General features: G+C 47.3%; 1 protein-coding gene across 23 annotated transcripts in view; it reads right to left on the bottom strand.

Annotated features, from left to right (window-relative positions):
* Tenm2 (teneurin transmembrane protein 2) overlaps positions 1-27,280 on the bottom strand; it is a 1,177,215-nt gene that overhangs the window by 176,541 nt on the left and 973,394 nt on the right. For 20 of the 23 annotated variants that reach the window (XM_074057721.1, XM_074057719.1, XM_074057723.1 and 17 more), the window contains one exon: positions 12,749-12,871. The exons of the other annotated variants lie outside the window; for them this stretch is intronic. In XM_074057721.1, the coding sequence (XP_073913822.1) occupies positions 12,749-12,871 (123 nt within the window). The remainder of the gene's footprint in view (positions 1-12,748; positions 12,872-27,280) is intronic. 23 annotated transcript variants of the gene reach the window in all.

Below are 27,280 nucleotides of genomic sequence, written 5' to 3'. Positions count from 1 at the left end.
GGCACCAAATTTCATCCTGGTAGTCTTTTATTATTCTTTTCAGATATAAACAATTCTAATACACTCTGACACTTGAAGAAAAATCAGTCCAAAATAAATAATACAACTCAGCAGAAAATGAAGACTTGACCTGAAGCTAATATTGGGTTCTGACCTAATGTTTGGTTGGCTCCTTCCTTGAGTTCGAGGGAAGGGTCTAAGGCCACAGAGAAACCACACTTCTCTCTTGGTGACATTACACATCTCGGTTACATTATTTAAATGGTGTATATTGAAAATACCAGTTGCCCACACTCAGCATCCTTCAGGACTGTAGTCGTAGAAATTTGAGAAGTAGCTATTTTGAAAGAGGATTTATTTCTTCCTGACAATGAACCTGCCCTCTTTCCTACACTTCCAGGGTTGGTTTCCTTTGCAACCACAGAGTGAAGGAGAAGCTGGGTCACTCACAGTCGCTCAAGAAAAGCGAGTTAATTTGTGTGTCAGAGTCTCATTTTCTCATCTCTAAAATGGGAAAGGACTGAGTTTGAACTTTGCTATATAAAGGTCGTCTCTGATCCCTTTGAATGGATTTGAACTTGGTAGAAAATACAAAAATCGCACCTTATCATCTTCCTATCTTCCTAAGAACTTCTAAGCCGACTGGCACCAGATGCAGAAAGAACGGAAGCCATGTTTGTGTTGAGCGTCTCTTCCCTTCTGGGGGTGTTGGTCACAGTGGTGGCCCTGTGCAACACGTTTCTGTTTACTTTCTGAAAATCTTTATTCATATACCACATATTGCAAGAGTTTGGACAGTCAGGAGAAATTATTAAATCGGTAAAGACTGTCATGAAAAGTAAGTGTGTGTCTCCCATTATTACGGGTCATGAGTTACGGTGTCATGACAAGAATCATTTGCCTTGGCCTCACTTTCCCCATCTGTGAAATGGACAGGTGACAGTTTTGAATCTTTGAAGATCTTCTTTGTCTAAATTATAAAAAAAATATAAAGAGTATATGAAGTTATTTTTGCCTTCTTTTTAACACATGAAGGGATGAGTCATTTTTATTCAGCTCAATGGTGGGTTTAAAAAAAGTCAGCAGGGACTTAAAAACAGGCAGGAGAAACCCTAATTTGGTTCTTCAGAAGAACTGCTGATGTCTAGAATAATAAAATCAGGTAGTGGGCTCCTGAGGGGAGCTGGAATCCCTATCACAAACATCTCAGGAAGAAAAGAGAGCTCAGCAGTGCCAAGTCGTTTGGCCTTTTGGATGGGGACCAGATGGCTTGCCTGTTCACCCGCTGGCTTTTTAGTACTGGACGTTACCTGCAGGTTGGAGGCCATGGCTCAGAGCTTCCGAGCAGAGCCCCTGCCTTGGTTCACATCTTAGTTTTGACACTTGCTAGATCCATCAGCAGTCCGTGTCTCGGTTTCCTCATCTGTCTAGTCGGGGCACTCTTACTATTTATGTCATACGAGGCGCTCTTAGAGCAATTTCCTGCACAAAGTAGGTATCATCATTACAACGGTGAGGTCCTAAGACCTCATACTGTGTTGTTTATTTGGGAGCTTTTGCTAAAATAATCACAAGCTCTGGAAAAAAGATTTATCATCATGAGTTGACTACAAAATTGGGAACTAAATTTTACTCTAAAATGCTACTTTTGACAGACTTCTCCATCTCCCCCACCAAAATAAGGTCTTTGGGGTGAGGGAAGGAATATAATAAAAAAAGACTCAGTTAAGAAAGGGATGTTTTTAAAAAAAAAGCCTCCTGGGAACGAATAGCGGGGGGCCTCTGAGCGACCAAAAGTGGCCCCAGCTGTGTGTGTAGCAAGTTGAAGAGCACTCTGAAAGCAAGAAGGGGCTTTGAATTCACTCTCGTCTCGAAGCTTACTGGACAGGCTTTCCTTACGGCTGAGGGTCTTGGGGCTGCTGGGTTAAGGACAGGGCTAGCAGAGACAGGGTGTCTGCTGCGGGGGCCCTGGGGTCCACGGAGGGAACCAAGGGAGTTTTGATCAGGCCAAGCCAAACATGATGCTGGAGGCGTGTGTGGAAGCTGGGCTCCAGGGAGCAGCTGCTGGGAAAAACCGAGGCAAAGAGCCTCAGAGCTCTGTTCTTAGGGTGTGGGTCCCCTTCTTTTCCTAGACTCCAGCTTCAGGACACTGAGCTCCAGAAATCAGCTGTCCTTCCCAGTGAGTGGAGGTCACCTTTTCAGAAGCCCCTCTACCCTGGGTTTTAGATGCTTCCCTTGCTTCTTATCCTATCCTCCATGTGGGGCAAGACCCCTGGGGGTAAAGGGCTGGGTCTGGTTCTTCCATACTGTGTGACCTCCAGCAATTTGCTGAACCTCTCTGTGCCCCCAATCCTTTTGTGTAAAATGAAAGCCATAATACCAACTACGACCTAGGGCAGGAGTAACAAGTGGAAATACACGAGGTAGAACTTAACACAGAGGGTCTAGCATGTAGTAATAGCCAAATAAATGCTAGTTATATGGAATGGAAAAAAGTCATAAAATGAAATAAAAGAATGAAAAACTATACAGAAAAGCACATGGCTTTCTTTTCAGAGTAAAAGAAATTCTTTTCTGCAGTGCTGGGCTTTGAACTGAGGTCCTCGTGCTTCTTCAGCAGGTGCCCTACAGCTTGAGCCACACCCCCAGCTCTCTTCCACGTTAGTTATTTTTGGGTAGGGTCTTGAGTTTTTGCTAGGGCTCTGCCTGCAGTTCTCTTACCTATGCCTCCCATGTAGCTGAGATTATAGGCGTACATCACACCCAGCCTGATAAAGGATCTTGTGAAAATGCAGAAAACTCTGGGTGTGTAATACCTGACACACACGCATGTTCACACACATGTGTGTATGTCTATTTGTAAGTGTCTGCCTATGCAGAGAGTCCAATTTTTCTGAACAGACTTAACTAGGAGAGCAAATTTACAACAGGGAAGCTCTACCTTTCTTTATTCCCCACCTGTGCCTGGTCCTGACCAGCAGCAAATCCTCTGTATTTGTCCTCTTGCTTCTCAGGGGGCTTTGGCACCTTCCTGGGTGACCTCCTGGCAGGACACTGAGCTCCCTGGGGGCAGGAGGGCTGTGGAGTCACCTGTGTCTTGCTGTGCTTTGCCTGGCCAACTGTGTGCACTGCGTGACGATGCCTGCTGAGCTGCCTGGAGCTGCACCCGCCCATCTGGTGGGGAAATTTGAATCAAACCCTGGGAGGACCAGGTGACAACAATGCCTTAAGGAAGATTGACTTTGAGAAGCTGCGGGTAGACTGAACTTTTTAAAAAAAAATTAAATTACCTTCTGAGAACTCTATGTGGAATTTGCTACTTAAGGAAGCTTCCTATGGGCCCTTCTGAAGAACCTCGAGTAAACACCTCATTTTTCTTTGTGTAAAATCTTACCAGAAAACAATCACACCTGGAGCCGTGGGCACAGTGGATCGGCCCTTTAGATTAAGAACCAAAAGACCAGGGTCCTGACCTTGGTACTTACTGACCTTGGTGCCTTTGCGGAAGCAGCTGACGGAATGAGCTATTCTGGGATGAAATCCTGTTTCGGCCCCGTGGCTGAGCAGCTGTGGTTTTAGGAGTGGATCTCAGTGTCTGCCTCTACTTGGAACTGGTTGTGACTCAAAGATGGTGCTGCAGAGCGGGTGATGGCGGCCGCTCTCAGTATGTGATGGGGGGTGTTGAGGGGTCAGTGAGCAGGCAGGAGGAGGGCTTAGCACAGAGCCTTTGAGGCTGGCTGAGTGACAGGTGACTTGAATTTTAACCAACTCAGCACCCATAGTGGAAGCTGCCTACCCCATTAACTGGCAAACTGAGCTTCCAAACGAACCTCTCCAGCCTGCGACTGAATTGTGCTTCTGCAAGAAGGGCTTTTCACTTCCTCATTCACGTGTACATGCGTGTATATAAATGACATTTTCATTTTGAAATTATTTCAGATGTACCTTGTAAGTGAAAAGTGTTACAAAGATTTTCTGCAACTTTAACCTAAGTACTATACAAACGTGCTTTACCATTCTCTCTCCCTCTCCTCTCTCTCTCCATTTCTCTTTCCCTCTTTCTCTCTCGCTTTCTGTATGCACATGTATCTCTATATATGCTCGTATACACTCAGCCTCCACATCTGTAGATCCCCCATATGTGGATGTAATGAAACACATATCAAAAATATTAAAAAATTGTACCTGAACTAAACACGTGCAGATTCTTTTTCCTGTCACCATTCGCCGAACACTGCAGTGTAACCACTGTTTACACTGCATTGACAGATGTCAAGTAGTGAGGACTTAATGTGTACAGGGGGGTGTGCACAGGTGACACCACACCAAGGGACTTGAGCATCGGCAGATTTTAGTGTGTGGGGGCTGTACCAGGTCCTCACAGACACAGCGATGACGATGGTGTGTGTGTGTGTTTCTATATGCAGGTATACGTGTGTGTATTTCTATATGCATACATATATGTATACATGTGTGTGTTTTTCTCAAAACAGGGCCTTCTTTTCCAGAACCCCAGCACAGCACCAAAAACTAGGGAACTCACATTGCTACAAGGCGATACTCAGTCCACAGATATCATTCCGTTTTGCCAGTGGTTGCACTAATCCTCCTCACAGCAAGATAGAGAGCAATTTTTTCCATCTACTTTTAAAAAAATCTTGAAAATGAGCATGCTTAACTGTTGTAGTTTTAAGAACAGTGAAAGAGACAAAAATGCTGTACAAATACTGGGTACTGGGAACAGTCCAGAGAGGTCAAGTCCTGGCCTGGCATCTGGCAGCACAGGTCTCAGCCCTTCTCTGAGAACAAAGAAGGCAGCCCAAAGCCAGGCTGAGTCCCACGAACCAGGACCAGCACCGAGATGTGCAGCTGTCCTAGGACCACCAACATGACTAGTCTGTACCAGGCCACCGTTCAGAGACAGGCAGCAGAGAAACACAGCACGCAGGGTTCTATCTCTACCGACAGGGTGGATATCCTCTGGGGAGGAGTGTGGAGACCTCAGGTAGACTCACTAGGACTGCTCAGCCCGGGTTAGAGCCGCAGCCCCACCCTGTGTGCCCTCGGGCTAGTTACCACCTTTCTCTGGTTCTGTCTCCCATCTGTATAATGGGGCCCTTCTGAGGAGTTAAGTTGAGTAACACAGGTAGACTTGTGGTGCTTCTGTATCTTTCTGTGCTGTGTGTTGAATGCTCCCTTAAGTCAGCTCTGACTATGGATCTGAAGTATAAATTTGTGGTGGTCTAATTTCACATTTCGGCTGCCTAGTGTAGGCACGATGAATGAAAGAGAGTCAAGAGGTGGACTGGGCCTTAATGAAACAAAAGTCATTTTCCAGAGCAGCTGAATCAATGTACGAGGATCTCGGTTTTCCAGCAGACACAGATCACCTGTATTAAGAGGTGATGGCCAGAGCAATCACAGCCACAAGTCCAGTGCTCTGAATGGCAGGTGTGGACGTGTGCTCAGTGGCTTTTCATGTGGGCATCTCTGTGCACCAGCCAAAGGGAGGAGTAGCCAGATCTCACCCAGTTGTCTGGGGGTTGGTACCAATGAAAGGTGGGAGGATATAAGGAAAAGGTGAAGGAGGGTAAATATAGTGGAATATTATGTACTCGTGAATGAAAATGGAAAAATGAGAGCTGTTGAAACTTCTAAGAAGGGGAGAGGGAAGAGGAAGGAGAACGATGGAGGGGGTGAATTTAACTAAAACAGACTGTAAGCACATTTGTAAGTGTCACAGTGTGCTTCAGTGCAACAGTAATATAGTAAATACAAACAAATAAAAAACAAGGGCTAATGAACATCCCCCAGCACATCGGCTCACATGATGCTATTGATCACGCGTGATCTATGGTACCAGGTAATCTCTGGTTCACGCAGAGGTGGGGTGCGTGTCATGTTCCCAGGACTCCTTATCCAGGCAACCTGCAGCCCAGCATCCCACGGACTTGGTTCTGGACTGAGTTGAGGGCATCCGGAGAAGAGGTATCAAGGGGCACCTGTGACCGTTCTGGGACAGTGTGGGCAGCATCATTGGGATCTGGCTTTTGACTGGGTGGGGCACCCCAACAAGGAGGACCAGGCTCAGCTGACACCTTCCAGAGCTGGGGCTCCCCCAGCAGACTCTGCACAGCGGAAAGTGGATTTGAGATGGTTTTGCCCCAAGAACCAGGCAGTTGAGCCCCGATAGCTCTGGCTAGCACGTCTCCAGTTTCAAGATGAGATTCCTGGGTTTTTGAGGCAGCACTCTAATGATCGGTTTTACAGCCTCATCCAACTCCATATAACGCCACGGAAGACTGCTCATGTAAATGGGAAGCCAGCGCTGATTTCTGAAACACGCACCTAAAATCTCAACCAGTTAAGTAAGACTGATGTGGAACAAAACGACAGCCTTCCACAGCCACCATTAGGAGCTAATCATTTCAGAAAATGTTACCATAATTCATTTATGGGAGCAGGGAAACTACTCCCCAAACAAGTGATAAAGGGAATGGACTCACGGTCCTAGCAGGGAAGCGAGGCCTCTATTAATACTTCCTAACTCAAGCGAAGTCCAGAGGCGCTCTGTATAAATCTGCCTTCCAGATTAGCTAACTCACACATTTTTATCTGTTGCAAATAAAGTCAAATGCAGAATATTGCTTCAGTCATTACACCTCGTTTCCATTTATTTGAGAATCAGGACAACTGAGGCTTCAGTTTAACCAACTGAAAAGATGCTCCTGAATTCTCCCAAGCACCTTAGAGTAGCTGCTGAAGCTCGAGCTCGCCCGAGCCGTCCGCAGCCCGTCAACCTTCACTCTGCCGTTGTCCGGCAGTGTCCAGCGTGAGTCACCGCGCCTGTGATGGTGTCACGCTACACAGCAAGCTGATTTTTAAAAAGTCCTTCAGCTCCAGGGACTATATGTGGCTTTGCATCTTTTGAAACTTCAATCTTTCACCTTAGATAAAAATGGTCTACTGTTTGTCACAAAGAGTGTTAACAAATATTTACATCGCTGACCTTGTGACTGTTGCATTAAATGTCACTTGGTTTATTCGTATGATTGGGGTAGCTCACATGGATTGAGTAGTCACTGCTTGCCATGTAATCTTCTGATACCCATATGTTTCTTCCCATTTTACAGATGAGGAAACCGGGGCTGATGGAACTTAAGTGACTTGCTTAAGGTCCCATAGTTCTTCACTGGTGGAGCCAGGAGCAGAGGCCTCATGATGGACTCTGAACCCTGCAACCTAACCAAGAGGCAGAGTGTACTTTAGACCCTGTGCTAGGTACAAAGGACACACAGAGGTGTGAATCCAATCCAGGGAGCAGACAGAAGGTCTCTGGGTATATAAGTCACCCCTGAAAAAGAAGGGCAGCCAATGAGAACAAGGACGAATGCAGTGGGGAGGGAAACCGAGCCCAGTATTCCAACCCTTGTCAAGCCACAGTGATGTATATGTGACAGGAAAGAACGGGTGACATGCCAAAGGACAAACCCATGCACGGGATGTGCTTGAGCGACGCCCGTCTGTGACAATGCTACAACAACACGGCCTCCACAATGAGCGAAGGTGCTTGGTCACGTAGAGCACTGGACTACTTAGCAGGGCATGGCAGTAATGCATAATGACCCCTTGTCCTTCTGAGAACTTCACTGACTTTGGAAGAGCCACATGCAGGGAAGTGATCATTTCGAAACCCTGGGCTGCGTGCATTGAGAGGCTGACTGACGGCAGCCAGAGGAAGAATTACCAACCTCCCCATGAATCTGGCTCAAAGTACCATGCATTAAGCCAACTAGTAAAAATCATTATGAAGTTTTTTGCTGAAAGGGCGAGTGTAGAAAAACGTCTCAAAACAGAATAACAGTCTTTGCCATTTTTCCCAACTTGTATACCATCTGGAAATTCTGATTTTTTTTTTTTCAAAGGGTAGGAAAGAAATGTGCTTCAGGCACAAATAAATGTTTACAGCTGAGTTATAAACCGAGAATGGTCGGGCTTAAAACAGACAGGCTGGTCATGATGGAGCCCGAGCTGCAGCAAGACGAATGATGCTGCAGGGAACCTGCCAGCTTGTCCTACACATTGGCCCTTCCAAATGGGGACAAAACCCTCATCTGGGATTTGTGTGAATTCTCAGAAGGTAAAGGAAAGACGATGAAGTGGTGTCACTGTCTGTCGTCACACTCCCAAGGCCCACTTTCATTTTGGAAAACGCTCACAGACTCGTTAAATGGACCAATCGAGAGAACCAACAGTTACGTCGGTGGCAGCGACAGAGATTCATGGTTTGCTTACCAGGTGCTTGGTGCCACACGAGGTGTTTCACAGGCGTTATCTCACTCGAGCAGAGTGGCAAGTTTATGAGCTATTGCACAGAGGAGGAAGTGGAGGCTGAGGGAGAATAAATTACCTACATAGTGTCACACAGTCACCCAAGGACAGAGCTGGTGTTCACATCCAGCCAGGCCTGCCCCTTGTCCTACATTTTGAGAGGGTCTTTCAGTGCAAAGTCATGAAGGATGTATCCTAACCAGAACTTGCTCTGAAAGGAAGTCGGTATACTCTCTCTGGACTCTTATTCGAATCTAGGAAAAGTTCTAGAAAAGTACGTGAATTTGTACATGATTCAAGTGTGCTAACTTTCTAAAAGGCCAGAGAGTAAATATGCTTTGGAGGATCCGTGGACCCTGGAGTCTCTGTTCACCCACTTAGCTCCTCCGCGGGGTGGGGGTTTGGGGGGGCGTGGCTGCTCCAATGGGACCGCTGCCATGATGACACGGGGCTGGCCAGATCTGGTGACCAAATCTGCTCACCCCCAATCTAGAGGACACTTGACAGGTTTTGAGAATAAACCCGTGAAATTCTCCTTGGGAGTTTATTCTTTTTTTAAAATTGGTGCACAAACTGGTTGTCTATGATGTGACCTTTCAAAACTCCGGTCAACCTTGCTGCTGGGCCCAGCCAATCAAGCTGGATCCCTTATGCTATCTGAGCAGGTCAGAATACTGTACTGGATCTTTGTTCTCCAGGCTGATCTAATCCCAGATCTATAGAAAAAGTGCTCCATCCATGTCCTCCTAATGAAGACGTATGAGTTCATTCCTTGGAACACAGAAATACACAGGAGACACTGAGAGATTCTGGCAGTCCGTGCTCTCCTTCTTCTTGATCTGAAACCCCACAATCATCCACAAGCAAACCATGAGCATCAACAAATGACAAAGGAAAAGGAAGACAAAGCCCACAGAACACACTCTTAACTAATTAATCAACTGCTTCGTTTCCACTAACAAATCAGCGTGGAGACTCCCGTCTGTTGGACGCCTTCCCCAACCTGCAATGTAAATACTCCTAAAGACCAGGAAATGGAGTCGCTATCGACATGCCATCTTGGATGGTACTCACACACTCGTGTTTTGCTTACATTTTAATTTGCTCCTGCTGGATACTTACTCAGTAATTGCTTAATAAGATTAACCTCCCTGGCAATGTGTGCCGAATCTTGATTAAAACACCGGAATGAAGGATTATTGTATACCACAAAAAAATGGAGGGGGTGTTATTTAATTAACTTATTGCCAATGTGTCTTGATTGTCTCTTTGAAACACTGGAGCAGTGGTCGATTGGAATTGATTCGGGTTATCTAAATGTATAGGATTGGGGAAGCGGGGAGTGGGGAGGTCACTGGGTTGAGCAATTTGAGTCTCAAGTCACCTTTCCTAAAAGTGGGGTGTGCATGGGGACTTTAACCTTTCTAGTCCTTTCATAAGACGATCTTTAAAACAATGGGAGAAGGGATCCTAGACTCCCAGTCATCAGGAAAGTACCATTCCAGCATTCAGAAACAGTGCTTTGAGTTCTATTTCATCTTTAAGCAATTTTAAATTCTCGCACTTTTTTTTTTTTTTAAGTAAGTACACGATTGACAAACTCCATTGGACAATGACTGGGCAAATACCTTGTCTGCCTTATGACTCACTTGGAAATATCTGAACTGGTGGTATTACACAACTTACGCAGTATTTTTAAAGTCATGTTGTCCACAAGGGGAAAAATTCAGCCTTCCCACAGATGCCTTGTTTGGCTTGTTTTGGGGGGAGGCTTGTTTTGGGGGGAGTTTTCTTCTGTTTGCCACCATGCGGGGGTGGGGAGTTAAAGGGGGTGTGGCTTGGAAGTGCAGCCTAATCAGAAAGGGAAAGGTGGCTATTTTAATTGATGGAGGCGGGTGCAGATCAGTGCTTCCCACTTGTGAAGGACATCAGGGAAAAGCCTCTGGACGTAACTTCAGAACAGATGCCCCATCCAGTCCCTCCCCGGGCCTGAAGGTGTGTCCCTCACTTCACTCTTCTGGAAGGATCGATGCTGACCTGCGGATTAAGGGACACCAATGGACAAAACACAGCAGAGACTGCACAGCACAGGCTTCTCGAGAGTGCACCACTGACACCCCCAACAGAGGTGCATCTTCCTCATGGAGGCCGCCTGTGCATTGCAGCGGGTGTAACAGCATCCCCGACATCTACTCACAGCAAACACCTCCTCTAACTGTGACAGCCAAAAATTCTTCTGCCAGCCAGGTGCGGTGGCTCAAGCCTATAATCCCAGCTACTTGGGAGGAGGAAATCAGGAGGGTATAAAGTTTGCAAGACTCCATCTCAACCATTGGCTAGGTGCAGTGTCACTCACCTGTCATCCCACCTATATGTGAAGCAGAAATAGGAGGGATCACAGTCCAGGCTGTCCCCACACCCCCAAATAACCATAGCAAAAAGGGCTGGGGGCATGGCTCAAGTGGTAGAGTGCCCGACAAGCAAGTGCAAAGCCCTGAAGTTCAATCCCCAGTGCCACACACACACACACACAGGCACACACACAGATGACACACGTCAGCCATTGCCCAATGTCCCATGAAGGGCACAAATGCCCCAGACTAGAGCCATTGCTGCAAAGAAAAGCAAAGGACCACAAGGTGTCACCGTACTGGACATGAACGACAACGTCCACCTCAGAGGCCAATAACCTTGGCCCTGGGCCTTAGTGGTCAGTTAAAGAAAAGCCTACTTCATCTCGAGCGAGGTCTAGTCTGACTTACTCCATAATGCACAGAGAGTACGTCAGCCTGAGATGAAGCGCCTTCATGCTTACTTAAAGGTAATTTAATGTTATCATTATGACAGATGGGTACAGTGATTCTTCAAGACTGGATAAAAAGACGAAAGAGTCGTACTTGAAGCTTAGAACAGCTCTGGGGAGAATGACTTAAGGAGCACCAGCATCTGAGAGCAACCAGTGCACACCTCTGACGGCAGAGGGGTTCTGGAATCTTTTGTGGAAAACGACTGGCCCAAGGAAAAACACCAATATCCTGCCCACGGATGCCCAGGGCACAGATCTTGTTTGCTTTGGGGTAAGTTTCCAGAACAATTGATCTGAGCCTCAGTTTCTCACAGATGATTCTCTGCCCTTTAGAGCTGGTGGAGTTACACAATACTAAGTCTGGAGTACAATAGGAACCTAATAAAGGTTCCTTCCTTTTTTGAAATTTTCCTGCGGGATATTTTTAAAAATGGGGAAGAGAGGGGAGTATGAACTGGTCACATATACATACATGCAGAGGCTGAGTGGAGTGGAAGCCAGACATGGTGGCTCACGCCTGTAATTCTAGGTACTTGAGAGGTAAAGAGCTGGAGGATCATGGTTCAAGGCCAGCCCAGGCAAAAGTTCATGAGACCCTCCCCGCATCTCAACCAATAAAAGCTTGATGTGGTGGCCCTCTTGTCATCCCAGTTACCCAAGACGCATAAACACAGAACTGTGGTCCAGTCAGCTCAGGCATAAACGCAATGCCCTGTCTGAAAAAAGACTATAGCAAAAATGGGATGGAGTGAGGGCTGGGGTGTGGCTCAAGAGATAGAGCACCTGCCTAGCAAACACAAGGTCCCGAGTTCAAACCCCAGTACCACCAAGAGGCAGATTTGTGTTTGGAGGAGCCCTTTTATCAATCGCTCCATTTGTCATCTCCGTTGTGAATCAAGCAAACCCGCACTAGGCCAGGTGGTGCGGACCCAGCTTTATAACTGTGCCCCTGGTGGCTGTTGTCTGTGAGTTGCTCCCTGCCCCCACCTCCCCAGGTTCTGTTTTCTCTCCTCTTTCTTAGCACCTCGTTAGCACCTCTTTCTTCCCTCTGCGAGAATACAGTCACTTGATTGCTTCAGTGAACGTTTCTATTGTTCCCGTCTGGGTTTTGAGAAGAGAGGCTTTGTTGCCAGAGTTGTCAAAACTCTTTTCAATTCTCCCCCAAAGAAGAACAGCCCAGCAGCCAAGCCAGGCGCTTGCTCAGCGGGGAGGCTCTGCCTCTCCTGGTGGGAGAGGGACGGGGGCTGGTGACAAGCCCTGCCTTGTGATGACGTAGGACTTTGTCCTGCTGCTGCTGCTGCTGCTGCCTGGGCCTTGGGATGCTTTCAAGGCTTCTAGATCGTGCCAGCTGGGTAGACAGCATGGGTATGCCCAGTGCTTAGAGCAGGCAGCCCTCCAGCTCCCAGCAACTCCAGCCAAGCGCAGCTAACAGACAGGAACAGCAAACAGCTTTTTAACGGGGACACCTAAGAATGGCAACGATTTTTTTTCCTTCCCCTTTCTTTTCCTTCTTGCATAGCTTCCAAGATTTGGATTAAAAACCTGACCCAGCTGGCGAGAGCCTAGTCTTTCCTGTGAGCTCCAGAGGGCAAGCAGCAGCTGTAGCCTCACCTTTGCCTCCAGAGGGCACTGTTGCCACATCATCGCTTCCTGGCAGGCCGGTCCTTATCCCATTGTTAAAGGTGTGTCCATCTGCAGGCTGGAGTTGCCAATTGAGTCCGAGCAAATGCATTGCTGCGGGAGAGACAAAGTAATGAAAATATGAATAGATAATTCAGCAGTGCAAATGTCAAGGGGCACGGCCAGGTGCCTTTTTCCAAGTGATTGCCTTTTAAGGAAGCTCCAATTCAAAAATGGCTTGCCCCAGGCCGCAGGGATTAGCTAAATACCAAAAGCACAGCAGCCTGGCTGTTTAGGTCTCCTTTCTGCTGCTGCTAGGGCCTCAGGGGCAGGATCGCTCCAGGTGGGAGTTCCAGCTTGCAAATGCAGTGGGGAAAGTGCCCCTTGGAGAGTTACGGTGGAGGGATTGCTTATCCCAACCTCCCTCCTATTCCTTACAATTCAGGTGCTGTTTACTGGCAGCCCAGGGGCACTGGAAAGGACAGCATCCCCTAAACTGCTGGAAATGCAAATCAACTCCAAAAAACCCCCCCGAAGTGCCTGCCCACTGGTTAGGTTAGCCCTACTCTGAATGGCAGCCAGAAGGGACTTCCTTAACTGTGTCAAACTTTGGAAGTGGTTTTTCTCTCCACTTCTCTTCATAAGTGGATTCCTTCCAGAGCTTCGGGGACCATGATGGCGGAATGGAGACCTTTCCTGACAAATAGTACCATTCCACTCCTTTGTTCCCAGAGTGCTGAAGGCGGCAAGGAGCACAGAAGCACTGTCTCTACTTTGCCCAGGAAGCATTTGTATTTGGAGAAATTCCTACTTCCTTGTGCTCCTCACATGACTCCCAGTTACCTAGCTCACCCTGTCCAACCTGTCCCTGGGGTCCCCAGTGAGCTGTTACCGAGTGGGACAAAAGACTAACCCTCATTCTCTCAAAGCCCCCAGCTGAAACTGCTTCATCTGTGTATAAGTCAGATTTCCTCAGCCAGCAAACAGTAATGGCCTAGTCTGCGGGCGTGTCATGGTGTCTGTCTGGTGTGTCATGGTCACAGGTTGACAGTGTAGCTGTGTCTGCAGCACCTTGGGAGAGCTAGGGGTGCTGCCGGGGAACGCCGTGAGTGGGGATGGGAGATGGAATTAACCACAGGAAACACAATGACCAATGCATAGGAGACTGTTCACAAAGCAATTAATTCTGCATGTCTACCTGCCACGGCTCAAGACCAGGGGCTGCCTTGTACTAAGGTTAAAACCTATCTTTGAACAGCACTGCTCAGGTGGGTGACAGCAGGACAAGGTGGTGAGGTATGAGTGTGTGTGTGCGTGTACACGAGCGTGCGTGTCTGCCTTTCTCTTACACACTTGCCCATCTCAGAAGCACGTTTTTCTTTCCATCTGTTCCTCTGAAAAGTCACTGTTGTGACTTTTCAATGATAAATACTAATAAGTGACATCGACTGTAGTTTCCGTCAAGGGAACACCTAATTTTCTCTTGCAGTTTATCAGTTCTATGTAGGTCACTTACTTGAAGAGACCAGGTTTTAGTGCCTCAAGTAATGACATATTTTCACCGTACAGAGGTCAGGAGACGAGAACTAATCGTGGTGCTTCAAGATAACAATAGCTTCTGATTTGTAATTACCAGGTGAAGGGAGCCAAGGAATTAGCTATTTTAACACGATTTTTCAAAAAGTGATACGACTGTGTTATCAGGCTTGCCTGGAGCCAGCTGCTGCTGGTGCAAAGATGCGGGTTTTCGGCGGAATGTCCCAGTGTGTTAAACGGTGGCTGGCAGGCATCTCGGGGGTGGCTGGGACCCCAAACTCACAGAGCTTTGATGTTCACGTCTATAGCAGGAAGCATGAGTCCCACCAGGCGAGGATGACAGCATCCCCTGGGCCCCAGCCGTGGGAAACCTCTCGCTCAAACTGTGATCCATGCAGAGTGCATGCTTGTCACTCCTTAGCTTGGGGAGGACAGACGACAAGACCCTAACCTTACAGAATGTGAAGGGCTTGCTTGTGACACTGTGTTCTTCCTGTTTTCAGGCATGTCTTCCCCCTTTTGTTTTGGATTTCATAGTATCTCTTTATTTATTTTTTTTAAAGTATTCTGAAAATAAGACAGCTGTGGAGGGGGTGGAAAGGTCAGGGTCAGAGCACTCAGGAATCCTCTCAGACAACTTCCAGAAGCGAAAAGAAAAATGAGAAAGGGAGAAGCTGATGGGGAAAGGGGGAACTGAATCCGCCCAGTGAGACCTGGCCTCCACGGAGAAGCGATGCAGCAAAAATGAGACTCAAGTTTGGGCAGATTGCCTGTGCCTGCACCGAATGTGACGTAAATAAGTGAGAATTCTGTCGGGCACAGCCGACACCTCTTGTTTTCTGGGGGTGTCTGAAATAGGCTTTTGTTGGCACTTTTTTCCCCCTTGATCAGCCATTCCTTGCCTCTCATGTGAGTAAGAAAATGAGCCTCCTTTTCTGGCCTGTGGGGATGGACTAAGTGTCCTTGGGATGAAGGCCCAGGGGAGCACTGAAGCAATTGAGTTTCCTGACTAGTGACAACCCTGTTTCTCATTCTGCTACTGATCTGTTCTATGGTTTGGGCTGAGAAACCAGTCTTCCCATCGATCGCTCCCTTCACAGGTGGGGTAATGACCCATCAGGGCCGGAGAGAGGCGTGCACCTGCAGCCCCCTGAACAGCTGCAGTACAGTACGGGAGGGTAGACGTGGACGCCTGGCTTGTAGAACATTATGTGCTTCTAAGTAAAAACAACAATCTAAGAGCAGAGTTGGGGAGGATGGGATAAAATAGCACTGGTAGCAGCACAGACTGGCTTGCAAAGAGAAGGATATTAAGTTTATCAGTATACCAAACACCTGCTGTCAATCACAGAGCCCTTTCTATGTCTAGGCATATAGTAGACATTCTACCAGTTTTATGTGAATCCCAGGTAAATTGGGCACAGTGGCTCACACCTGTAATCCCAGCTACGTGAGAGGTAGAAATGGGGAGTTTTGAAGTTTAAGGAAAGCCCTGGCAAAAAAATTAGCAAGATCCCATTTCAGTCAATGAGCTTGGTATGGCAGTGTGTGCCTGTCATCCCAGCTACACAGGAAGCTGCCTAGCGAGCATGAGGCCCTGAGTTCAAACCTCAGTACTGCCAAAAGAAATAAAAGAAACTCAGGGAGGTGCTGCCCTACTCCTCAACTGAGACAACCGTTGGCTGCCAAGCTGGGTGACAGAAGATTTGAGCATCCCCATAGAAGTACAGTGATCATGGACTTAATGTTTCATGGCAAACTGGTTACAATGTCTACAGGTAAATGTCATCTCAGCAAGGTTGGTCTGTCTTAAAACTGGTGACAGACCCTGTAGGGTTGATGCATGACTATTCATCATATACAGCATTCCTTGCTGAGTGTGTGTGTGTGGGCTCATTTCTCACTGTGGAGTTCAGATGTGCCCACGTGACCTGGAAGCACACATCACCTAGGTCCTGACTGAAGATGACAGGTCAGAGCCATGGCTGGCAGTGATAGAGTTCTGAGTGAATTGTTGAGCTTGTGAGCCCTGTTAGAGTTTGGGGCTCTTTGTTATAGCAGCTGGTCTGAGTCTACCTTGACGAATATGCACACTCAGAAAGAAAACAGAATGCCATTTTTTAAACCACAGATCTGTGGATTCTTTCCATTTTCCTGGATCACAGTCCTTTCTGAAATCCAGGCAGGAAGAATTAGCACACACTTAGGTCCACTACATTTGTTTCCAGGAATGACAAAAAGTAGCTCATTGAACATTGTGTCAAAATACCTCCAGCTCTGATGCACTCTGAGTCTGACCGGAAAGCCTAGAAGCCTGCTACTTATAGAAAATACATGACTTAATATTGTATTTCACATTGAACCTTCTCTTTCTCTGAGACTTCACTTGCACATGTGTGTGTAGGTTGTCTACATCCTGGCTCAGGGAGGGCTCAGACCGTCCTCACCTGGCAGTGAGGACTGCCCAATGCTCTGCGCCACTCATTGATTATTGGTTGGAAATCACCTGGTTCCTCCCTTCCCATAGGTCAGCATAAGTTTTAAAAGTGCCTGGAGGAAAGAAGCACACTCTCTCTGCTTCAAGATTCCACCTGCACCCACCATGCTTCCTTTTGTAGTCCCCTCCCTAACTTTTAATAAACTCCATTTACACCCACATGTCCTGCTGTGGATTCTTTCCCCAAAGAATTTGGAAGTCTCTGATCACAGTCTGCACTGTGGCCGCTAACAGCCTGCCTGGCCACAATTATTGAGCCTTCATTTCCAGCTTTCCCATAACTGATGGTCAGCGTTCATTTTACTGGATGAGAGCTCCAGTAAACGACTGGGGTTGTCCCTTCTCTGCTCCCCCTTGAAAACTCCAGCAGCTCATCCCCCAAGGTCTGGTTCAGACCATGTTAGGGTCAGAAGTGAAATGAATTTGGGAGACCCTCTCCCTCACAATACTCCCCTCCACCACTGACAGCCGAAATGTAAGCGCTGTCACGATTTGACAGGCTCACTCTAGAGAGACCCCGCATGGAACAACAGGTCTCCATGGATCAGCAGGCATGGCTGGGGAAGGGCTCCAAGTGGAAGCTCACGGAAGCCAGGTGGCCACTGGGAAGTCATCCACAGAAAACACAGCAGGAAGCCAAACTCTGGAAGCATCCGTCTGGCTAATTGGAGAAAACTTTCATAGAGTTGAAAGCCAACGGAGGCGGATGGATGGAAAGACCACACACAGATCCCAGGTTTCAGTGAGAACCAGAAGCAGACCTACCTGGAGTTAGTCTGATGATTTCTTATGGAAGTTTCTGTATGTAGGTGCCAGATGAACCCCAAAAGAAATATTTGGAGTGAGCCAAGGGAGAAAAAATGCATGGGAATTGGTTCCAGGTCACAGAGAATCACCAGCGACCACAAGGACAGGGAGAGCCAGCCTTGGACAGTGGCTGTGTGAAATAGTAATTAGGGTACATGTGGCCTGACAAGACAGTCAATCAATATGTCAGCCATACTTCCCCACAGCTGCTCAGCCCCTGCTTGTCAGAGAGGGCAAACATGGAGGCCACAGGCCCCCGGGGGCAGGGGGTATCTTTAAACATCAGCCCTGTCGATATGTAACCCGAGGAAGAGATTGGACTCTGTTTGAGGATGGAAGATCATGCTCCAAACAGAGCTCAGAGAGGGGGAGGAGGGAGCCAAGTCTGCTGCATCTTGTGGCTCAGTGGGGTGGGGCGGGGGTGGGGGGGCAAATGCATTCCAGGGGGTGACACGGGGGCAGCACAGCTCATTCAGAAGCCGGGAGGAGAACGGGAAGGGTCAGGGCTGGGTCTCCACAATGCCCATGCCAGGGCTCCTGGGGGAAATGGAGAGATTCCCCCTGCTGACAGGAGAGAACCTGAGGGGATAAGCAGGGCTAAGATGCACACGTGCTAACCTTGAACTTGCACCTGTAAAGGCACTTCTGCAATCAGCAGTGAAAGTGAGCACATGAGTCTCCTCAATGGTAACTTATTTATTATGACCAGGTGTCCAGGAATGGACTAATTACTTGAAGGGTAGTAGTTTTCATTACTTATCATTCGGGGAATATTTATTGAGGGTATAGGCACCTAGAATCAAGAAAACCCTCAAGCCACTGGCTCATGCCTGTAATCCCAGTTCCTTGAGGCTGAGATCCAGAGGGTGACAGTCTGAGACCAGCCTGGGCAAACAGTTTGTGAGACCCCCATCTTCAAAATAACCAGAGCAAAATGGACTGGAATTTGGCTCAAGTGGTAGAAGCACAAAGCCCTGAGTTCAAACCCCAATGCCCTTCTGCCCCCTCACTTGCTCTCACGGGCCTCACTTCGTAGTAGAGACAGAGGAAGCAAACACAGAAGTGAAAAGCAGAGTGGGTCAGGCCTGCCCAGAACACAGGGAACATGAAACAGTTTCCTTTAGTGTGTTTGTGTGGTACTGGGATTTGAACTCAGGGCCTTGTGCTTGCTAGGCCAAGGTGCTCTACCACTTGAGCCACACCTCCAGCCCTTTTTGCTTTCTAGTTTATTTTTCAGATAGGGTCTTGGGTTTTGCTCGGGGTGGACCTGGGATGGAGACTTTCCTAAGCAATGCTTCCTGAGTAGTTGGGATTGCAGACATGTGCCAGTGTGCCTGGTGGGTTTTTTTTTTTTGTTTTTTTTTTTCTTTAATGTAGACTGGCCAAGGAAGCATCATGGTAGGTAACATTTGAGCAAAGACTGAAAGGAAATGAGGCAGTGGTTCACACAGACAGAGGGGAAGAGTTTCCCAGGGGGCAGAGAGCAGGCCAGGCGTGTTGATGGGAGCAGAGACCATGGAAGGCGGTTTGCCTCTGATTGGGTGAGATGAGAGACACTGAAGGGCCCTTTTTATTTGAAGAGGGTGAAAGCTCATTATATTCCATTCTCACTCTATTAAGTCCTAATATGTATCTATTTTCTAGATAAGGAAAATGTAGAGAGGTTAAGTGGCTTGCCCGAGGTCACACAGCCCATAAATGGGGAAGCTGGGACTTAGACTGGGACACTCATAGCTTCGGAGTCAGAGCCCCAGGCTCCGTGCTGTCCTGCCATGAGTCCACTCTGCACCCTCTGAGTTTCCTCAGTGAGTCACAGCTTAGGCAAGGCAGGCAGGCAGTTGGATGACACAGTTCCTTAGAAAATGCCACCCAAGCTCGCCGTGAACAGAGCGCTCTCGGAAGCAGCCATTCGTCCTCCAGGAACACATCCGTGGTCAGCACCCACTTGCTGCTTAGCTGAAAAGACCCACCCTGGAGACGAGTGTCAGTGAGTGACATAAGCCAGGCTCACAAAGCCAGATATCATAGGTCCTGGCTCATTTTTGGAACCTAGACTTAAAATGCTAATAGTAATAAGGGACATGAACGTGTAAGGACACGGGGGGGGGGGGGGTGATGAGGACATAGGAAGATCCACTGAGCACGCTTTGAGAGAGGGGGATGGGACTGTAACCGGGCGGGGGTGATCGTGTTCGAGGTACACTGTACCCACATATGCAGTTACCACGACGGAAGCCCCTGTATTATTAATGTATGCTGATTCAAAATTAAAATTATAAAAGAAGGCCCTGCCTGTCGACATGCAGAAATCTCTTTGGTAAAGTTCGGCCGACAGACAGGCTAACGTCAATGTTTGGTGGTGACTTTTTCTGGTCTGTTTTGGGAACCACCCCCCCTGGGGCTGTTGCTATAGCACCTCTAGATCCCCTGAGGAAAGAGGGGTGGCCACTGCCCCAAAGAAGAGATGCAATAAAGCCACGAGGAATGACATCCTCAAAAATGCCTTGTCTTAAAAAAATGAGTTAAAAATTTAAATCTAAAGGAGTTAAAAAAATCCTTTTCTAATGGCCTTTGTGAAATGACATCTTTTGTTTTTCCAGTGTTGCAGTATGCTGAGTGGAATAAATTTTCCAAGTGCCCCGTGGAAGCACTGCCACAAATCCCTTTCCTGGTAATGGGGTTTTGTGCCTCCCTCCCAAGGATGCTGTAAAACTCCACCTGCTTCAGGCCAACTTCCAGCTTGTAGCTTCCAAGATGGCTGCAGAGCTCCTGGTGTGGGAAGTGTAGAGGGGAAGAAGGATGAGGGGTGACAGGGTTTTAGAGAAAGGCTGCTGCCCCCCTGCCATGGTCCTACAGTGTCTTCATCAGGCATTTGGGCTGCTGCCTTCCTAAATTTCCTCCCTCAAAAAAGTAGGGATCTTTCTGTCCCCTGCTGTGTGTCTGCCATGAGGTCAAGGTGCCACAGTTCCATGTGGCAGCTCGGGGTTCAGGGAGTTCTCCACAAGGGGAACCCACGGGAAAGGACTTGCACCCTCATCTGCTGTCGTGACTGTGCAGAATGGCACAGCCGGTGGGAAAGGGGCAAGATGAATCTATTTCTGTCTGGAGAGGCAAACATAGTTCCTTGGACCTTCCAGGTGTCTAGGGCCCCCATACTGGTGTCATCCCCACTTCTGTCCCCTCAGATCTCTGAGGAGGGGTGGGCCCTGTTGATCATGTATGTATGATGTCTGGTGTACTGAGGTGACGGTTAACGACACCCCTTGTTCTCAACATCACTAGGCAGATCAAGACAGGAGACAGCCCCACACTGACAGCCCCTCTCTTTTCCTCGTGGGGAGTGTCTGGAACCTTCCCCACTGTCTGAGCTGGCCACATACCCCCTGGTCTACCCAGCCGGCCCATAAACTCATCCCGAGCCCTCACCCCACAGGTAGCACTTCCTACCCCACATCACCCTGTTCCTGCTGCTATTTTTTCATGGAAAGAAAATAAAAGCCTTTCTTTCTCCAAGGGAGGGTCCATGTGATCAAAATACCTTTAGAGAATGATAATATCGGGAGGTTTTATTCACAAATAAATCATGTCTGGGGTTTTAAGAGCTTTTGTGACAAAACACATCCCCACAATCCACACACAGACACCTCGACACATCTCTCTCTCCCCTGAGCTTGTCACTCAGTGCTGACAACCCAGACAATATTTGTCTTTCTTTAAAGAAAGCAGCCAGCAGCCCTGTTTTAGAGGGCCAGAGCCACAAGACCACCAGTTCTGAAGGAAAGGGAGCAGGCGATGTGTGGCCACAGAGTCCTAGGAAGCAGACATTATGAATGTTTTAGTGGGTAAGATGTCATATTGATCGGTGGCGTGCAGTGTGTCCCGGAACAAAGAACAAGTCTCTGGTGAAAAGCACCATCCTACAAGAAGGAGTGGCCAGGGGCCAGCCAGGTGCCAGTTACAGCCTGGCCAGACCCAGCTCCTGGGGCCACTGTCTTCCCTGGGTGGCAGCAAACAAGGGGAGGGAGGGCCCGGATTTGTGTCCCTGCCTGAGTCACAGTGCCCCAAGACACTACTTTCCAGGAATCCTCTGCTGTGAACTCTGGACCTACAGGTAGGCAGCTGGATCCTGGGCAGCCACCTTGGGTGGGGAGCGACCTAGGAGGGGCAGAGAAAGGCTGCCCACTTGTCCTAAGTCTCAGGAAATAGCAGATTTGCCCCCATCGGGGTTCAAGTTTCTGCACCTCTACTCATAAGAAAAGGAGCCCGGTCCTCCGTGCCTCTCTGAGCGTCTTCTTCCTTAGCTATAAGAAAAACTACTGTTTTTGGAAGTGCTGACTCAAGGTCAAGCCTTGCTCCAAGACCTTAATACACATTACCTGGCTCTTTATGGCCAACCCACAGATGAGGACGATCACCGTCCCACTTGGCATGAAGGGAAAGGACGCTGGCAGGTGTCGGCAGGGCTGGGGGCACTGGCTCTGTGATTACAGTCATCCGTGGCCTAATGACGGGAGTTTTCTCAGACAAGTGCACACTAGGTGATCCTGTCATTGTGTGAACGTCACTGAGAGTCCTCGAGCAACATGGCTACAACCTCACCGGGTGACACACCTTATGGAATGTTCATGGAAGTCAGTCATTGAAACATCCTTGTGCATGGCATGACCGTATCTCTAGGGAGAGAAAGACTGATTTGATGGTGCGGGGTACACATGGCATGGGAGTTTTGGGGCACTCAACAAACATGTCTCACTTCCTGCTGGGTCTTGGTTCTTGGTCCTTGTTGTCATGACAATGGCAGGTGTGGCTAACTTTTATTGAGCCCTGAGTGTGTGTGTAGTTACCAACTTTATGAGGTGTGAGTGTTGCTTTTCCAGAGTTCAGGCTCTGAGAGCTGAGGTACTAGGCAGCTTAAGTGGTAGAGGTGGGATTTGCCCCCAAGCTGTGGGACCCCTAAGGCCCAGGTGACCACAACACCCCTCTCCTAGCAGGACAGCTGTCAGCTCAACACTGAATGGCAGATTTACTGAAGTGGTCTTTGCCCCTTTGCCCAACCCCCCTTCAGACACCTCTGTGGTTTTCTTTCCTGCCTGGCATCAAGCATGGCAGAGCCACAGTGAAGATGGCCCTCAAAAGTCGTCCAGGCTGGAGCTTGACTGTGTAGCCAGATGGGGACCCTGGAGCCTACTGCGTCAATGAGCGTGACAGCCAGAATCTGAACTGTGACTTCCTGACTCTTCTGGTCTTCTTCCCTCTCCTTAAAGAAAGAGACTCCAAAGTGTACATGTGACATTTGAACTTATTAAAGGGACAGTGGGTGGACCTCAGAGGAGCCCCTCCGTTCACCCACTGAAGATTCATCCCACCACTGGGGCATGAGCAAAAATGCTCTGTTAATAAAATTAGTCCAGAAAGGGGTCATTTCAATGCTTCCTGACTCATTTGACTGAGTGCTATGACAAGTGGCCTCTGGTGCCACTTCATTCAAACTGGAATCTAACCCATCATTCTTTTTTCTACCTGGTGTGAGGACGCCATGGCCACTACAGATGTGTTCTCTTCTGCACGTGAACTCGCATGGTGTCTCACTTTTTCGGGAATGGGAAATGAGTTGAAGACATAAGGACATCCAGCAAATCCTGTATGGAATTCTCATTTCACTGTGGTCATTTGTTCAGCAAAGCCAAATTAGGCACATAGGGAGACCAACAAGGTCCCTTTTAATTGTTAATTTTTGACATGGTTAAAAACAGAAAAAAATCTCGCATTTGCAAATGGGCTTGATCTTTCTCTTGAATGGTTTTCAGTGATGTAGATTTCACAAGGCTAACCTGAAACATTTACAACTCTGATGGAAGCAAACAACATGTTCCCAGGGCCTCATTAAGTGTTGAGAAAGGGAAGGAAAAGTCTGCTCCTCCCTGAACTGTGACACTGCACTATGACACATCTAATGCCACCATGGCCACCTTCTTACACCAAGGAAGCAGATCTGGAAGAAAAGCAAGGATGAATTCTGTTTGGAAAGTCAGCTATTGGTGCCTATAAAAAAAGAACCACATTTTCATCTGCAATTAGATAAATGACACAATTAGACTTATTTTGAGTTACTGACAATTTACTTAATAGAGCTAATTTCAAGGGTTTTATGTGACACTCAAGTGCCACACACTTCTTTCGTGTTAAAGGTACACATTTCTCTCTACAGCAGCAGGGCCACAGATGGCGGTGACATTTTTGGCTTCTCTGAAGCATCATAATGACAGCAGAGAGACACTGGTTGTGGCTGTGATACTCCCCTAACTGCTTATGTCTGCACCCTGTTATACTCTGTGGAAGACGCCAAGCCCGTCATAACTGATAACCCCCTCTAATAACAGCACTAAGTTTTCGGTGTGGTTTGCACCCCAAACCCATGCACCAGTTTAATCCCCACAGTATAAGGAAGTGGAAGTAAGAGTACAGAAACCTAATCCAACTATGATGTTTAGAGGTGACATTAGGGTGGAGCCCCATGACTGAATCCTGGTGTCTTTATAAGGAAAGAAATAAAGACCACATGGACAGAGAAACACACACACTCCTGCCATGATGTGATGAGACCAGGAGGCCCTCACCAGAGCCCAGGCCAAGGCTGTTTGGACCATGAGCCTCTCTTGCATTTATAAAGTAGCCTGACTCAGGAATTTTGTTATAGTAAGCAGCAGCTGTCTAATACAAACAGGCTGGGAGAGCTCCCTTCAGGCCTGCACATGCAGAGCTAAAGGAAGGCAAACCCACGTGGGAAGTTCCCAACGTGTTTCGTTGCTCACTACCTTTAAGCTGAAGTCAATGTGTCCCTTACCAGTCTTTCTTCATTTCGTTTAAACTTTACAAGACAAATCTGTGGGCAGCTGTGTTATTATCCGAGTTTTACAAATGAAGACAGTGCACTGCAGTTGCTCAGAGTACCCAGGCTCTGGGGTTGTAGGTTTTAAGATTCAGTTTGCTAAAGCTGTATGCTTTATGTCCTAACTGGGGTCCTGTAGTTAGGACTGAATCTCAGAGACAACTCTGTCCTTCTGCAGCCCAGGGCTAGCACTCTGGCTGGTGCCCTCAGGTCCCCTGGGCTCTGCAGCAATGACTGTCTCAGGCCACTGACCTCAGCTCGTGCCTCGGGAACACCCATCTTTACCTCAAATGTCACTTGCGCTCCTCTTCTGGTCCCTCGCCACCCAATGCAAATGTAACACAGACACATGGGAAACTACAATTTTCTACTAACCACATCACAAAGTAAAAATAAATTTAACAAGCCGGGCACTGGTGTCTCAGGCCTGTAATCCTAGCTACTTGGGAGGCTGAGATTGGGAGGATCACAGTTCAAGGCCAGCCTGGGCACATAGTTTGAGTGATCCCATCTCCAAAATAACTAGAGCAAAATGGACTGGAGGTGTGGCTCAAGCCATAGAGCACCTGCTTTGCAAGCACAAAGTCCTGAGTTCAAAGCCCAGTCCTGCCAAAAAAGCAAAAAGCAACCAAAAAACCTTAACAATATATTTTTAACCTGATATAACCAAAATCTTATCATTTCAACATGCAATGAACATAAAAATCATGAATGAGACATTTTAGTTTTTTTTTGCATAAATTTCCCAAATCTGGTTTGTATTTTACACTTACAGCATATCTCAGTTCAGATGCTACATTTTCAACAGTTAGAGGAAAAAAAGCCAAAGTGATGGTAAACAAAAATATTTTAATCTTTGGTTTTAAATTTTAAATGAATTAAAAGTAAATACAATTCTGTTTTTCAATTGCAGTGAACACACATGGCCATTAGAGCAATTCTAGACAATTGTGTCTTAGCAGAGTCTACTTCATGTTCTGGGAATGTCTTATTTTTATATTCACTCGCTCACTCACTCATTCATCCATTCATTAATTCAGTCGGGCCTTTGAGGCAGAGTCTTGCTATATAGCCTTGAACTCACACTCTTCCTAGCTCAGCCTCCTGAGTGCTGGGATTACAGGTGTACACTACCATGCCCAGCTCCTGGAATATTTCCTGTGTCCATCTCTTAGAGTACTGATGTCTTTTGGGGGTAATTACTTATTTACAAATCATCTCTGTACCCAAATTTTGAGCTGTGAGTGGTTGAGAGGGATTTTTTTCTCCTTTCTCTAATTTGCCCCCACAACCAGTATAAGGCTTGGAACACCGCAGTTTTAAGAAATATTTCTTAAAGGAAAGAATGCCCCCAAAACTGGTATTTACAAATAGGATTTATTTTGGTCTTACAGTGTTCTGCGCTAAGAAGAGCAATGGTAGGGCTGGTGAACAATGACTCCCGAATCTGTACTTTGTGCCAGGCTCTCGAATGCTACCCTCCTTTTAAGACATTGGTCATTCTATTATCAAAAAACAAAACAAAACCCTACCTTCGAGATAGCAATCATTATTCCCACACAAGAAAACCAAGGCTTCGAGAGATGAATAACTTCTGTCTCGCAGCCAAGGATCCCAAGATGCTCGTCTCCACTCCCTCCTCAGGGTTCCCCTAAACTCAGTCATCCATGACTGTGCTCATGGATTTTATTTAACCTGAGCCCCTCTTGTCCTGTCCTTTCCTTACTACATTTTAAAATCAACCCTCTTTTTTTTGAGCAGTAGTAAGGTTTGAACTCAGCGCCTTGTGTTTGCTAGGCAGGTGCTCTACCACTTGAGCCACAACCCCAAACTTTTTTGCTTTAGTTATTGTTTTGAATAAGGTCTTACATTTTTACCTGGATCTGGACTCAGACTTTGATCTTTTTACCTCCATCCCCTGAGTAGCTGTGATTACAGATTGCACTGCTATGACTACCTTGTTCTTTGAGGTAGGGTCTCACTAATTATTTACCCTGGTCAGCCTTCAACTGCAATCCTCCTGTCTCCGTTTGCCAATATCTGGGATTACAGGCACAAGTCACAGCACCAGGTTCAATGCTCTTTTCAAAAACTCCAGTCCATGGATCCTTGTTCCAAAATAATGCTGGTGAAATAAAAACCTTGGCGTATTAATTATAAGGTTTTATTGTACATTAGAAAAACATGTAACTACTGAAAGAAAGAAGTTATTTAGACCAGCTAGTTCACAATGTACCCATATTTCAAAAACATGCATGATAAATGTGTACTATTTTTATTTGTCAAGGAAAAAAAACCAACAGGATACAACTTAAAGGAAAAAGGAAGTGCTCCTCCAGCACACAGGGTCCTACTGTGCACTGCCAGTGTTCTGACAGGACACTTGGGTTGTGTCTCCCCATTCACACTGGTCTTTCAGTTCCCAGAAGCTGCCATGTTTCTGTATGTCCTCACCTTCTCCAATGGCTGAAGGGAGAAACACCAGTGACAGAGGAGGCTGGAAGGGAGGCTCCCCTGTCTGATATGCAGGCTTTCCTTTGCTCTTTATAGCAAGTATGAAAAAGCAAGTGACAACCAAGCCACAAGTTGTAACCCATGCTCCTCTGCTGTGGGGTTTTTTCTAGAGCCAGAAGAGAGACACTGCTCCAGAGACGCTGTGTCCATGGGGGTCACAGAGTCTCAACCCTGTTCCATTCCAGGACTTTTTTTTTTCAGTCCTGGGACTTGAACTCATAGCTTTGCGTGCTCTACCACTTGAGCCTCACCTCCTTGTTGGATTCTATGACCTCTTTCC

Source organism: Castor canadensis, chromosome 16 (assembly GCF_047511655.1).
Source record: "Castor canadensis chromosome 16, mCasCan1.hap1v2, whole genome shotgun sequence".
Taxonomy (NCBI): Eukaryota; Metazoa; Chordata; class Mammalia; order Rodentia; family Castoridae; genus Castor; species Castor canadensis.
This window is presented reverse-complemented; position numbering and strand designations above follow the sequence as displayed.